We start from the raw sequence: 12621 nt of genomic DNA, 5'->3' as shown, positions 1-12621 counted from the left end.
TGTAGTGCCTGGGCACGGTCACGCAAGATGGAACACGTTCTCGGCCGGAGCTGGGCCTGCTCATTTCCTCATGTTTGACGCAGCTCTAGTTACTGAAAGGCTTTCTTCTGTGGCTGTCTGGGGGGCTGTCGTTTAGTATGCAGCCCCTCTTCTGTCTGCCCTATTTAATCCGTGTCTTCTATCTCTCTCTCTTCTCTGTCTCTCTCTCTTCTCTGTATCTGTCTCTCTTTCTCTCTTTCTTCTCTGTCTCTCTCTCTCTCTCTCTCTCTCTCTCTTTCTCTCTCTCTCTCTCTCTCTCTCTCTCTCTCTCTCTCTCTCTCTCTCTCTCTCTCTCTCTCTCTCTCTCTCTCTCTCTCTCTCTCTCTCTCTCTCTCTCTCTCTCTCTCTCTCTCTCTGCTCTCTCGTCTTTCTCTCTCTCCTCTCTGTCTCTGTCTCTGTCTCTGTCTCTCTCTCTCTCTCTCTTAGTTTCTCTGTTCTCTCTCTCTCTCTCTCTTTCTCTCTCTCTCTCTCTTCCCTCTCTAGTCTCTCTGTTCTCCTGTCCTCTCTCTCTCTCTCTCTGTTCTCTGTCTCTGCCCTTTCTCTCTCTCTCTGTTCTCTCTCTCTTCTCTGTCTCTCTTTCTCTCTCTCTTCTCTGTCTCTCTCCTCTCCTCCTCCCTCTCTCTCTCAACCTCTTTTCTCCTGTCCTCTGCTCTTCCCTCTCTTAGTTTCTCTGTTCCTCCTGTCCTCTGCCCTTCCCTCTCTTAGTTTCTCTGTTCCTCCTGTCCTCTGCCCTTCCCTCTCTTAGTTTCTCTGTTCCTCCTGTCCTCTGCCCTTCCCTCTCTTAGTTTCTCTGTTCCTCCTGTCCTCTGCCCTTCCCTCTCTTAGTTTCTCTGTTCCTCCTGTCCTCTGCCCTTCCCTCTCTTAGTTTCTCTGTTCCTCCTGTCCTCTTGCTCTCTCTTAGTTTCTCTGTTCTCCTGTCCTCTGCCCTTCCCTCTCTTAGTTTCTCTGTTCCTCTGTCCTCTCTTTCTTCCCTCTCTTAGTTTCTCTGTTCCTCTCCTCTGCCCTTCTCTCTTAGTTTCTCTGTTCCTCCTGTCCTCTGCCCTTCTCTTAGTTTCTCTGTTCCTCCTGTCCTCTGCCCTTCCCTCTCTTAGTTCTCTGTTCCTCCTCTCTGCCCTCTCTCTCTAGTTCTCTCTTGTGTCTCTCTCTCTCTCATCCTCTGCCCTTCCCCTCTGTTAGTTTCTCTGTTCCTCCTGTCCTTTGCCATTCCCTCTCTTAGTTTCTCTGTTCCTCCTGTCCTCTGCCCTTCCCTCTCTTAGTTTCTCTGTTCCTCCTGTCCTCTGCCCTTCCCTCTCTTAGTTTCTCTGTTCCTCCTGTCCTCTGCCCTTCCCTCTCTTAGTTTCTCTGTTCCTCCTGTCCTCTGTCCTTCCCTCTCCCTCTCTCTCTGTTCCTCCTGTCCTCTGTGCTTCCCTCTGTTAGTCTCTCTGTTCCTGCTGTCCTCTGTCCTTCCCTCTCCCTCTCTCTCTCTGTTCCTCCTGTCCTCTGTGCTTCCCTCTGTTAGTCTCTCTGTTCCTCCTGTCCTCTGCCCTTCCCTCTCTTAGTTTCTCTGTTCCTGCTGTCCTCTGCCCTTCCCTCTCTTAGTCTCTCTGTTCCTGCTGTCCTCTGTCCTTCCCTCTCCCTCTCTCTCTCTGTTCCTCCTGTCCTCTGCCCTTCCCTCTCTTAGTTTCTCTGTTCCTCCTGTCCTCTGCCCTTCCCTCTCTTAGTTTCTCTGTTCCTCCTGTCCTTTGCCCTTCCCTCTCTTAGTTTCTCTGTTCCTCCTGTCCTCTGCCCTTCCCTCTTTTCTCTGTTCCTCCTTCTCTGTTCCTCCTGTCCTCTGTTCCCTTCCCTCTCTTGTTTCTCTGTTCCTCCTGTCCTCTGTCCTTCCCTCTCTTAGTTTCTCTGTTCCTCCTGTCCTCTGCCCTTCCCTCTGTTAGTTTCTCTGTTCCTCCTGTCCTTTGCCCTTCCCTCTGTTAGTCTCTCTGTTCCTCCTGTCCTCTGTCCTTCCCTCTCTTAGTTTCTCTGTTCCTCCTGTCCTCTGTCCTTCCCTCTCTCTCTGTTCCTCCTGTCCTTTGCCCTTCCCTCTCTTAGTCTCTCTGTTCCTCCTGTCCTCTGTGCTTCCCTCTCTTAGTTTCTCTGTTCCTCCTGTCCTCTGCCCTTCCCTCTCTTAGTTTCTCTGTTCCTCCTGTCCTCTGCCCTTCCCTCTCTTAGTTTCTCTGTTCCTCCTGTCCTCTGCCCTTCCCTCTCTTAGTTTCTCTGTTCCTCCTGTCCTCTGCCCTTCCCTCTCTTAGTTTCTCTGTTCCTCCTGTCCTCTGCCCTTCCCTCTCTTAGTTTCTCTGTTCCTCCTGTCCTCTGCCCTTCCCTCTCTTAGTTTCTCTGTTCCTCCTGTCCTCTGCCCTTCCCTCTCTTAGTTTCTCTATCTTCCCTCTTTGTTAAATCTGTCAGACCCCCCCCCCCTTTGTTTCATCTGTAATGTTTCTGTCAGAAGAAGACGACCAGGGGAGAGTTTGGGAGAGGCACCGCGGTCTTTGTTGAAACTCTCATAGAATACATGGCAACAAAAAAATGTAGCAACATGGCCTGTTGTTAGACTGTTATCATGTAGCAACACGACCTGCTGTTAGACTCTTATCATGTAGCAACACAACCTGTTGTTAGACTCTTATCATGTAGCAACACGACCTGCTGTTAGACTATTATCATGTAGCAACATGACCTGCTGTTAGACTCTTATCATGTAGCAACATAACCTGCTGTTAGACTCTTATCATATAGCAACATGACCTGCTGTTAGACTCTTATCATATAGCAACATGACCTGCTGTTAGACTCTTATCATGTAGCAACACAACCTGCTGTTAGACTCTTATCATATAGCAACACGACCTGCTGTTAGACTCTTATCATATAGCAACACAACCTGTTGTTAGACTATTATCATGTAGCAACATGGCCTGTTGTTAGACTGTTATCAGTGATAAAGTATTCCTCCTCACAGCCAGTGCATATAGAGCAAGAAGTAGTGCCCTACGTGGGGGATAGGGTGGGAGTAGTGCTCTACATAAGGAATAGGTAGGAAGTAGTGCTCTACATAGGGAATAGGGTGGAAGTAGTGCTCTACATAGGGAATAGGTAGGAAGTAGTGTACTACATAGGGAATAGGGTGGAAGTAGTGCTCTACATAGGGAATAGGGTGGAAGTAGTGCTCTACATAGGGAATAGGGTGGAAGTAGTGCTCTACATAGGGAATATGCTGGAAGTAGTGTACTACATAGGGAATAGGGTGGAAGTAGTGTACTACATGGGGAATAGGTAGGGAGTAGTGTACTACATAGGGAATAGGGTGGAAGTAGTGTACTACATAGGGAATAGGGTGGAAGTAGTGCTCTACATAGGGAATAGGGTGGAAGTAGTGCTCTACATAGGGAATAGGCTGGAAGTAGTGTACTACATAGGGAATAGGGTGGAAGTAGTGCTCTACATAGGGAATAGGTGAATGCACCAATTTGTAAGTCGCTCTGGATAAGAGCGTCTGCTAAATGACTTAAATGTAAATGTAAAATGTAATGAATAGGCTGGAAGTAGTGTACTACATAGGGAATAGGGTGGAAGTAGTGCTCTACATAGGGAATAGGCTGGAAGTAGTGTACTACATAGGGAATAGGGTGGAAGTAGTGCTCTACATAGGGAATAGGGTGGAAGTAGTGCTCTACATAGGGAATATGCTGGAAGTAGTGTACTACATAGGGAATAGGGTGGAAGTAGTGTACTACATGGGGAATAGGTAGGGAGTAATGTACTACATAGGGAATAGGGTGGAAGTAGTGTACTACATAGGGAATAGGGTGGAAGTAGTGCTCTACATAGGGAATAGGGTGGAAGTAGTGCTCTACATAGGGAATAGGCTGGAAGTAGTGTACTACATAGGGGAATAGGGTGGAAGTAGTGTACTACATAGGGAATAGGGTGGAAGTAGTGTACTACATAGGGAATAGGGTTGAAGTAGTGTACGACATTTGGGACATAGGCTGAGAATTCTGCATGTAGTATTCTGGAAGGGAATAGGCTGGAAGTAGTGCTCTACATAGGGAATAGGGTGGAAGTAGTGCTCTACATAGGGAATAGGGTGGAAGTAGTGCTCTACATAGGGAATAGGGTGGAAGTAGTGTACTACATAGGGAATAGGGTTGAAGTAGTGTACGACATTTGGGACATAGGCTGGGAATTCTGCATGTAGTATTCACATTAGCATTTGAATCATTCAGCACTATGCAGAGAGGATAGCGTCCCCTCTCATCCCCTCGGAGAGAGAGAGAGAGAGAGAGAGAGAGAGAGAGAGAGAGAGAGAGAGAGAGAGAGAGAGAGAGAGAGAGAGATTAGGAGAGAGAGAGAGAGAGAGAGAGAGAGAGAGAGAGAGAGAGAGAGAGAGAGAGAGAGAGAGAGAGAGAGAGAGAGAGAGAGAGAGTTCTACAGAGGAAGAGAAACATGAAAAGGTGACACTCTAAGTTAATGAGATTGAAAAATGTATCCTCTTTTGTAAGAAAGTAACAAGTGAGCCAACATAACCACCAACCCCCTTGAGAGAGAGAGAGATCCCTGTTCTACAGAGGAAGAGGAAACATGAAAAGGTGACACTCTAACGTTAATGCTTTTGATTGAAAAATGTATCCTCTTTTGTAATGCTGACAGGGTGGTCGTAAAGTAACAACGTGAGCCAACATAACCACCAACCCCCCCTTGTACAGCCACAAGACACTGTTATAAATATGTATGACTCTGTGTGGAACAGAGAACACACAGAACAGAGAACACACAGCTGAAAAAAACACAAACCACATAGAAAACCTTCAAGTTCAACCAATGCAGAGATATCTAAATACACACACCCCACAGTCATATCCTAGTCTTTTACCGCTCAGACTCACCAATAATTGGAAGATAGTTCTAAATACACAATTAATATCATATCCAAGTCATTTAGCCACAGGCACCGATATTCTAAATCTCAATGATTAGATAGTTCTAAATACACAAGATTAGGAGATAGTCTCTCAATTTTTAGGAGACAGTTCTAAATTTTTTTAAATCAGAACAGTGAAGCTTTTCAATGATTACATATTCCTCTCACCCACATGAACACATTTTAATGAGATATGTTGGGATATAGGCTAGATTTCACGGTCACGAAATAAAGATGTTTGACTGCAGAAAGTTAAATAAATATTAGGCCGATAGCCAGCTCTTAAACGTTATAGTTCCTGATTAGCGATAGTTCTAAATACAAAAAAACAGTTTTTACTTCGATATCTCTGTTGATTCAGGACGAGTTGTTTCATTGGAGATAGTTCTAAATACACAATGATTATAGTTGGAAGTTTAAAGTATCCTCAGCGGGTAAATAGTAACTGTCTGGACATAGTTCAAGGTCTGATTGGGAGAAGACAAGACAGACACGCTAGTGAAGCTGTGGTATGCAGCAAATCAAAATGTTAATTAGGTCACTTCTGAAAACAACAGGTGTAGATTAAGATAGTGAAACATTAGATAGTTCTAAATACACAATGATTAGGGCCCTGCCCAACAACAATAATTAGGAGATAGCACAGATAAACATAGAGAAATAATTACACAAAGAATACTGTAAATACTCAATGATTAGGAGACAGTTCTAAATACTCAATGATTAGGAGATAGTTCTAAATACACAATGATTAGGAGATAGTTATAAATACACAATGATTAGGAGATAGTTCTAAATACACAATGAGAATGTTCTAAATCAGTTCTAAATACTCAATGATTAGGAGATAGTTCTAAATACTCAATGATTAGGAGATAGTTCTAAATACTCAATGATTAGGAGATAGTTCTAAATACTCAATGAGCAGGAGATAGTTCTATATACACTGATCATGCAGTAAGAAGGATGTAGTTCTAAATACACATTGATCATGCAGTGGGCAGGAGATAGTTATCTATGTATCTCTATTTACTACAAGCTAGTTCTGTATGGGTAGCAGTAGGACTGTACAGGCATTTGTAAAGTTACGTTACGGCCTTATTCTAAAATGTATTAAATACATGTTTTTCCTCGTCAGTCTACACACTATACCCCATAATGACAACACAATACCCCACAATGACATCACAATACCCCATAATGACATCACGATACCCCACAATGACATCACGATGCCCCACAATGACATCACAATACCCCCAAATTACATCACAATACCCCACAATGACATCACAATACCCCATAATTACATCACAATACCCCATAATGACATCACAATACCCCACAATGACATCACAATACCCCATAATGACATCACAATACCCCATAATGACATCACAATACCCCACAATGACATCACACTACCCCATAATGACATCACAATACCCCACAATGACATCACAATACCCCACAATGACATCACAATACCCCATAATGACATCACAATACCCCATAATGACATCACAATACTACATAATGACATCACAATACACCATAATGACATCGCAATACACCATAATGACATCACAATACCCCACAATTACATCACAATACCCCATAATGACATCACAATACCCCACAATGACATCACAATACCCCACAATGACATCACAATACCCCATAATGACATCACAATACCCCACAATGACATCACAATACCCCATAATGACAACACAATACCCCACAATGACATCACAATGACATCACAATGACATCACAATACCCCATAATGACATCACGATACCCCACAATGGCATCACAATACCCACAAATGACATCACAATACCCCACAATGACATCACAATACCCCATAATTACATCACAATACCCCACAATGACATCACAATACCCCATAATGACATCACAATACCACACAATGACATCACAATACCCCACAATGACATCACACTACCCCATAATGACATCACAATATCCCATAATGACATCACAATACTACATAATGACATCACAATACACCATAATGACATCGCAATACACCATAATGACATCACAACACCCCACAATTACATCACAATACACCACAATGACATCACAATACCCCATGATGACAGATACAGACTGCTTTAAACAGTTAGGGGTTTATTCACATACACTACTGGTCAAAGGTTTGGACACACCTACTCATTCCAGGGATTTCTTTATTTTTACTATTTTATACATTGTAGAATAATAGTGAAGACCTCAAAACTATGAAATAACACATATGGAATCACGTAGTAACCAAAAAAGTGTTAAACAAATCTAAATCTATTGTTTGATTTTTCAAAGTATCCACCCTTTGCCTTGATGACAGCTTTGCACACTCTGATAGTCTTATCGTCTATATGAGGGCAGAGCAAAATCCAAGCCATGAGGTCAAAAGGAATTGCCTGTTGAGCTCCAAAACATGATTGTGTTGAGGCACAGATCTGGGGAAGGGTGCCGAAACATTTCTGCACCATTGAAGGTCCACAAGAACACAGGTGCCTCCAAAGTTTGGAATCGAATCACCAAGACTCTTCCTAGAGCTGGCCACCCGGCCAAACTGAGATATCGGGGGAGAAGGGTCTTGGTCAGGGAGGTGACCAAGAACCTGATGGTCACTCTGACAGAGCTCCAGAGTTTCTCTGTAGAGATGGGAGAAGGACAACCATCTCTGCAGCACTCCACCAAATCAGGCCTTTATAGTAGTGGCCAGATAGAAGCCACTCCTCAGTAAAAGGCACATGGTAGATCTGATTGGGTCTGTAATATATATTGGTGCTAGTATGATAGATGTCTGATAGGACCTGTGAATGCAGGTCAGCCATGCTAATGATGAACCTGAGGTTCAGTATTCACTAAGGGACAAAGGCTAATCCGTCTGAACAGTCTACTGTAGAAGTAGTGTGAACCCGTCAGGATGGTCTGCGGCTTCAGATGCTCTGAGACCCTGATAAAGGCATTTGACAAATAAACGTTGATTTTTGAAACAAGCTAAGGGTCTGTAATTGTCCTACCAAGAGTTGCTGAATATCGTCTCGTCTTCAGTCTGCTCCGCTGTTCATATACTTTGGTTTCAAAGTAAGGTAACAATATTCCCTGAGAGTGAACCATCTCCTGTTCCCTCTAGGTGCACAGTCCTCCTCATCGTCCCAGGTGTTCGTGGACTTCAGCTTCGTTCTGGAACCTCAGGACACGGTGACATTACGGGGCGGTGTTCTCCAGCTGGACTGCGAGGCTCAGTCAGACCAGGGTATTCCAATCATCGTCTGGAAGAAGGACGGGGTGCTGCTCAGCGCCGTGGTGGACGAGAGGAGACAGCAGCTCCCTAACGGGTCTCTAGTGGTCCAGAACGTGGTTCATTCACGACACCACCGACCTGACGAGGGGCTCTACCAGTGTCTGGCCAGGCTGGATGGGGTGGGGGCCATCGTCAGCAGAACGGCTCAAGTGACTGTTTCTGGTAAGAGCACTTCACTGTTGTACGTGTCTTTCCTGTACATTTAACACGTCATTTCCTCTTACAAGTCCTGAGTTTGCAGATCAAATCAAAATCAAATCAAATGTATTTATAAAGCCCTTCTTACATCAGCTGATATCTCAAAGTGCTATACAGAAACCCAGCCTAAAACCCCAAACAGCAAGCAATGCAGGTGTAGAAGCACGGTGGCTAGGAAAAACTCCCTAGAAAGGCCAAAACCTAGGAAGAAACCTAGAGAGGAACCAGGCTATGAGGGGTGGCACCACCTACTTTGACTTAGTATTTTGTTTTTGACTGAATGCAGTGAGAAGGACTCAGTGAGCGACTGCCGACCAGCCGAGCAGCGTTGAGCTGCAGTGAGACCATGTTATCCAATAGGCTAAGGGGGAGCTAGATTATACACTGATACCCACGCAGGCTACGCCGATACACACACCCACGCAGGCACGCACACACGACACACACACACACACCTTATCCAGGCACAGATGAGGTGACGGTAGGTCTCTTCCTCCACTCCTCTCCATCTCCTCCTCCTCCTCCTCTTCTCCCCCTCCTCATCTCCTCCTCCTCATCTCCTCCTCATCTCCTCCTCCTCTTCCTCCTCTCCTCCTCCTCATCTCCTCCTCATCTCCTCCTCCTCCTCCTCCTCCTCCTCCTCCTCCTCCTCCTCCTCCTCCTCTCCTCCTCCTCCTTCTCTCCTCCTCCAAGGCGGGGGACATGGTTATCATGAAACAGAGAGCGGAGTTCTTGACCTGAGGTAGCAGGAGGCTGTTTGGAGGCGCTGGGCCAAGGCTAAGCTGCTTAGTTAAGAGTCTAATGATGAGCAGTGGAGGGCAGCAGGAGAGAGCAGCAGGAGAGAGCTCTGTTTAGTCTAAGAATCATCACTAAGGAGAGGCTTTATGTCTAATCTGTTTAGTCTAAGAATCATCACTAAGGAGAGGCTTTAAGGAGATGATAAGTGGAGCATGATGGTTCTATCGCTTCTATTGTTTACTGTGTAATAGGTCAGAGGTCAGAGAGCCTCCAACAACCTGTATCAGAGGTCAGAGAGCCTCCAACAACCTGTATTATAGGTCAGAGGTCAGAGAGCCTCCAACAACCTGTATTATAGGTCAGAGGTCAGAGAGCCTCCAACAACCTGTATTATAGGTCAGAGGTCAGAGAGCCTCCAACAACCTGTATTATAGGTCAGAGGTCAGAGAGCCTCCAACAACCTGTATTATAGGTCAGAGGTCAGAGAGCCTCCAACAACCTGTATTATAGGTCAGAGGTCAGAGAGCCTCCAACAACCTGTATTATAGGTCAGAGGTCAGAGAGCCTCCAACAACCTGTATTATAGGTCAGAGGTCAAGGAGCCTCTGCCAGTTAATCAGATGTGTCCAGCCTTTGTGTTGTTGTCTTGCTCAGTGCCTGTATGGTGCATACAGACAGATTTAATGTCTGACTATCAAAGGCATGTCACTGTAGTTCCCCTTGTGCTTCTATAATGTGTTGTTACTGGTCAGGTCTGCTAACGGACACGTGAGAACACAGTTACAGCAGGGTTGAGGAGTCTGTCCTGTGTGCTTAACTCCTCTCCTGCTAGGAGTACAGTCACACATGACATAGCCTCCTGTACAGGCCCCTGAAACAACACTCTGCTGTTTCAGTTCATTTCCTCTCATCCCATTTCCATTTATCCAACATATTAGGGCTGAACAGTGTGCTGTTGGAACAAGCTGTAAAAACCCCGCTGTTGTAGAACCATTAGAAGCATAAGGAGATATAAGTAAGTCAGAATTGCATTCTGCAAACTCTGCAGGATGCTAACATCTAGCTGGCGGGTCACACAACAGTCTCCTCTTCCCTAGGTGTGTTAGCTCCTCCTGCTCAACCTCCTCTACAAACCTTCTCCTCTACTACCGCCTCCTCTACCTCCTCTACCTCCTCCTCTACCTCCTCCTCTACCTCCTCCTCTACTACCTCCTCCTCTTGTACCTCCTCCTCTACTACCTCCTCTACCTCCTCCTCTACTACCTCCTCCTCTACTACCGCCTCCTCTACCTCCTATACCTCCTCCTCTACCTCCTCCTCTACCTCCTCCTCTACTACCTCCTCTACCTCCTCCTCTATTACCTCCTCCTCTATTACCTCCTCCTCTTCTACCTTCTCCTCCACTACCTCCTCCTCTACTACCTCCTCTTCAACTTCCTCCTCCTCTACTACCTCCTCCTCTACTACCTCCTCCTCTACCTCCTCCTCTACTACCTCCTCCTCTACCTCCTCCTCTATTACCTCCTCCTCTACTACCTCCTCCTCTACCTCCTCTACTAACTCCTCTTCAACTTCCTCCTCCTCTACTACCTCCTCCTCTACTACATCCTCCTCCTCTACCTCCTCTTCCTCTTCCTCTTCCTCCTCTACCTCATCCTCTTCCTCTTCTACATCCTCCTTCTCTACCTCCTCCTCTTCCTCCTCTACCTCATCCTCTTCCTCTTCTACATCCTCCTCCTCTTCCTCCTCTACCTCCTCTACCTCCTCCTCTTCCTCCTCTGCCTCCTCCACAGCTGTTTGGATAAACTTCAGACAGGTTTTCAATGTAACTCTGTATAACGGACTCTGTCGAGCAAGACAGACACACAGGCGCACAGACAAGGAGAACTTTGAGACTGAACACAGAGAGCACTCCAGTGGGTCAGACCAGACAGACCAGTCCGAGAGATAAGTAGCTCTTGACCCAGTCAGCCCAAAGACATGGTTAGACTGCACTCATCCTTACCAGAGACAGTTTGGCTTGATGCAGTGAAATAGGCACCCCGTGATAAAACCCATCCATGAAGCACGATTTAATACAGGATGTCTTCTGACAGTTTAATGACATTTCATGTTCTTTACCGTTAGGACATATTGCCCTCCTGTTGTAACCATAGAAACCGCCACTAGCCTGTGCAGGCTAACGACGGAGCATCAACTGAAAAAGTGACATCGGTGTCTTTAAAAGTGATGCCAGTTGGCAGCTGTCGTCAGCCTTGTTGTTAAAGGGGATGATTCGGAGCGTGGCGTTCACCAGCCAAACGGAGCCCTCAGGTCGTGGTGGAAGTGCCAGTCAGACTAACAGCTGTCATGGAGTAACGGCATCATGACCATGCACTCTTTCATCCAATATGGTGCAGACAAGGATCGCTGTCTAGAATCCATAGTCTGCTGTCCGTTTGTCTTTCTGCAATAAGCATTTTTTTAGTTCAATATGGTGTCTGTCTGTCTGTCTGTCTGTCTGTCTGTCTGTCTGTCTGTCTGTCTGTCTGTCTGTCTGTCTGTCTGTCTGTCTGTCTGTCTGTCTGTCTGTCTGTCTGTCTGTCTGTCTGTCTGTCTGTCTGTCTGTCTGTCTGTCTGTCTGTCTGTCTGTCTGATTGTCCGTCCGTCCGTCCGGTAGGGATGTGACAAATGTAAATGTTTCCTAACGTTAAAAAAAAGTTTTCCTTGTTTATCCTCTTCAGTCGACCCTCTACTTTTTCGAACATTCTGTTAAAAATCGCGCAACATTTCAGCGCCCTGCTACTCATGCCAGGAATATAGTATATGCATATGATTCGTATGTGTGGATAGAAAACACTCAGACGTTTATAAAACTGGTTAAATCACGGCTGTGACTTTAACAGAACGTGCGTTTCATTGAAAAGTGCAGGAAAATCTGATCATTGAAAGTGGAAAAATATATCCATCCGCCGCTTCAACCCATTGTTATGGGCGAAAGACATTAAATATGGCTGAGGTTGCAGTACCTACAGCTTCCACACGATGTCAACAGTCTTGTCATTTGCTAATTGTTTGTTTCTTGGTCAAACGAACAAGAGACAGGCTTTTTCTTCAGGTCTCCGACCGGATATTTTGGTTGAGAAATACACGGACAGTATTTCAAGACGGACCCTTATAGAAAACACTTCGTCTCGTGATTAATTTGATTGCTTATTAACGTTTACTAATACCTAAAGTTGCATTACAAAAGTATTTCGAAGTGTTTTGTGAAAGTTTATCGTCGACTTTTTGAATTTTTAAAAATGACGTTACGTTATGAAACGCTATTTTTTTCCGATTATCACACAGTCTTCATAGATCGATATCTAGGCTATATATGGACCGATTT

General features: G+C 45.3%; 1 protein-coding gene across 1 annotated transcript in view; it reads left to right on the top strand.

Moving 5' to 3' along the window:
• Nucleotides 1-12621, top strand: part of LOC124047738 (netrin receptor DCC-like) — a 434005-nt gene that overhangs the window by 168895 nt on the left and 252489 nt on the right. The window contains exon 2 of the mRNA XM_046368043.1: nt 8145-8477. Within this exon, the coding sequence (XP_046223999.1) occupies nt 8145-8477 (333 nt within the window). The remainder of the gene's footprint in view (nt 1-8144; nt 8478-12621) is intronic.

This window comes from Oncorhynchus gorbuscha, linkage group LG11 (genome assembly GCF_021184085.1).
Source record: "Oncorhynchus gorbuscha isolate QuinsamMale2020 ecotype Even-year linkage group LG11, OgorEven_v1.0, whole genome shotgun sequence".
In the NCBI taxonomy this organism is placed as follows: domain Eukaryota; kingdom Metazoa; phylum Chordata; class Actinopteri; order Salmoniformes; family Salmonidae; genus Oncorhynchus; species Oncorhynchus gorbuscha.
This window is presented reverse-complemented; position numbering and strand designations above follow the sequence as displayed.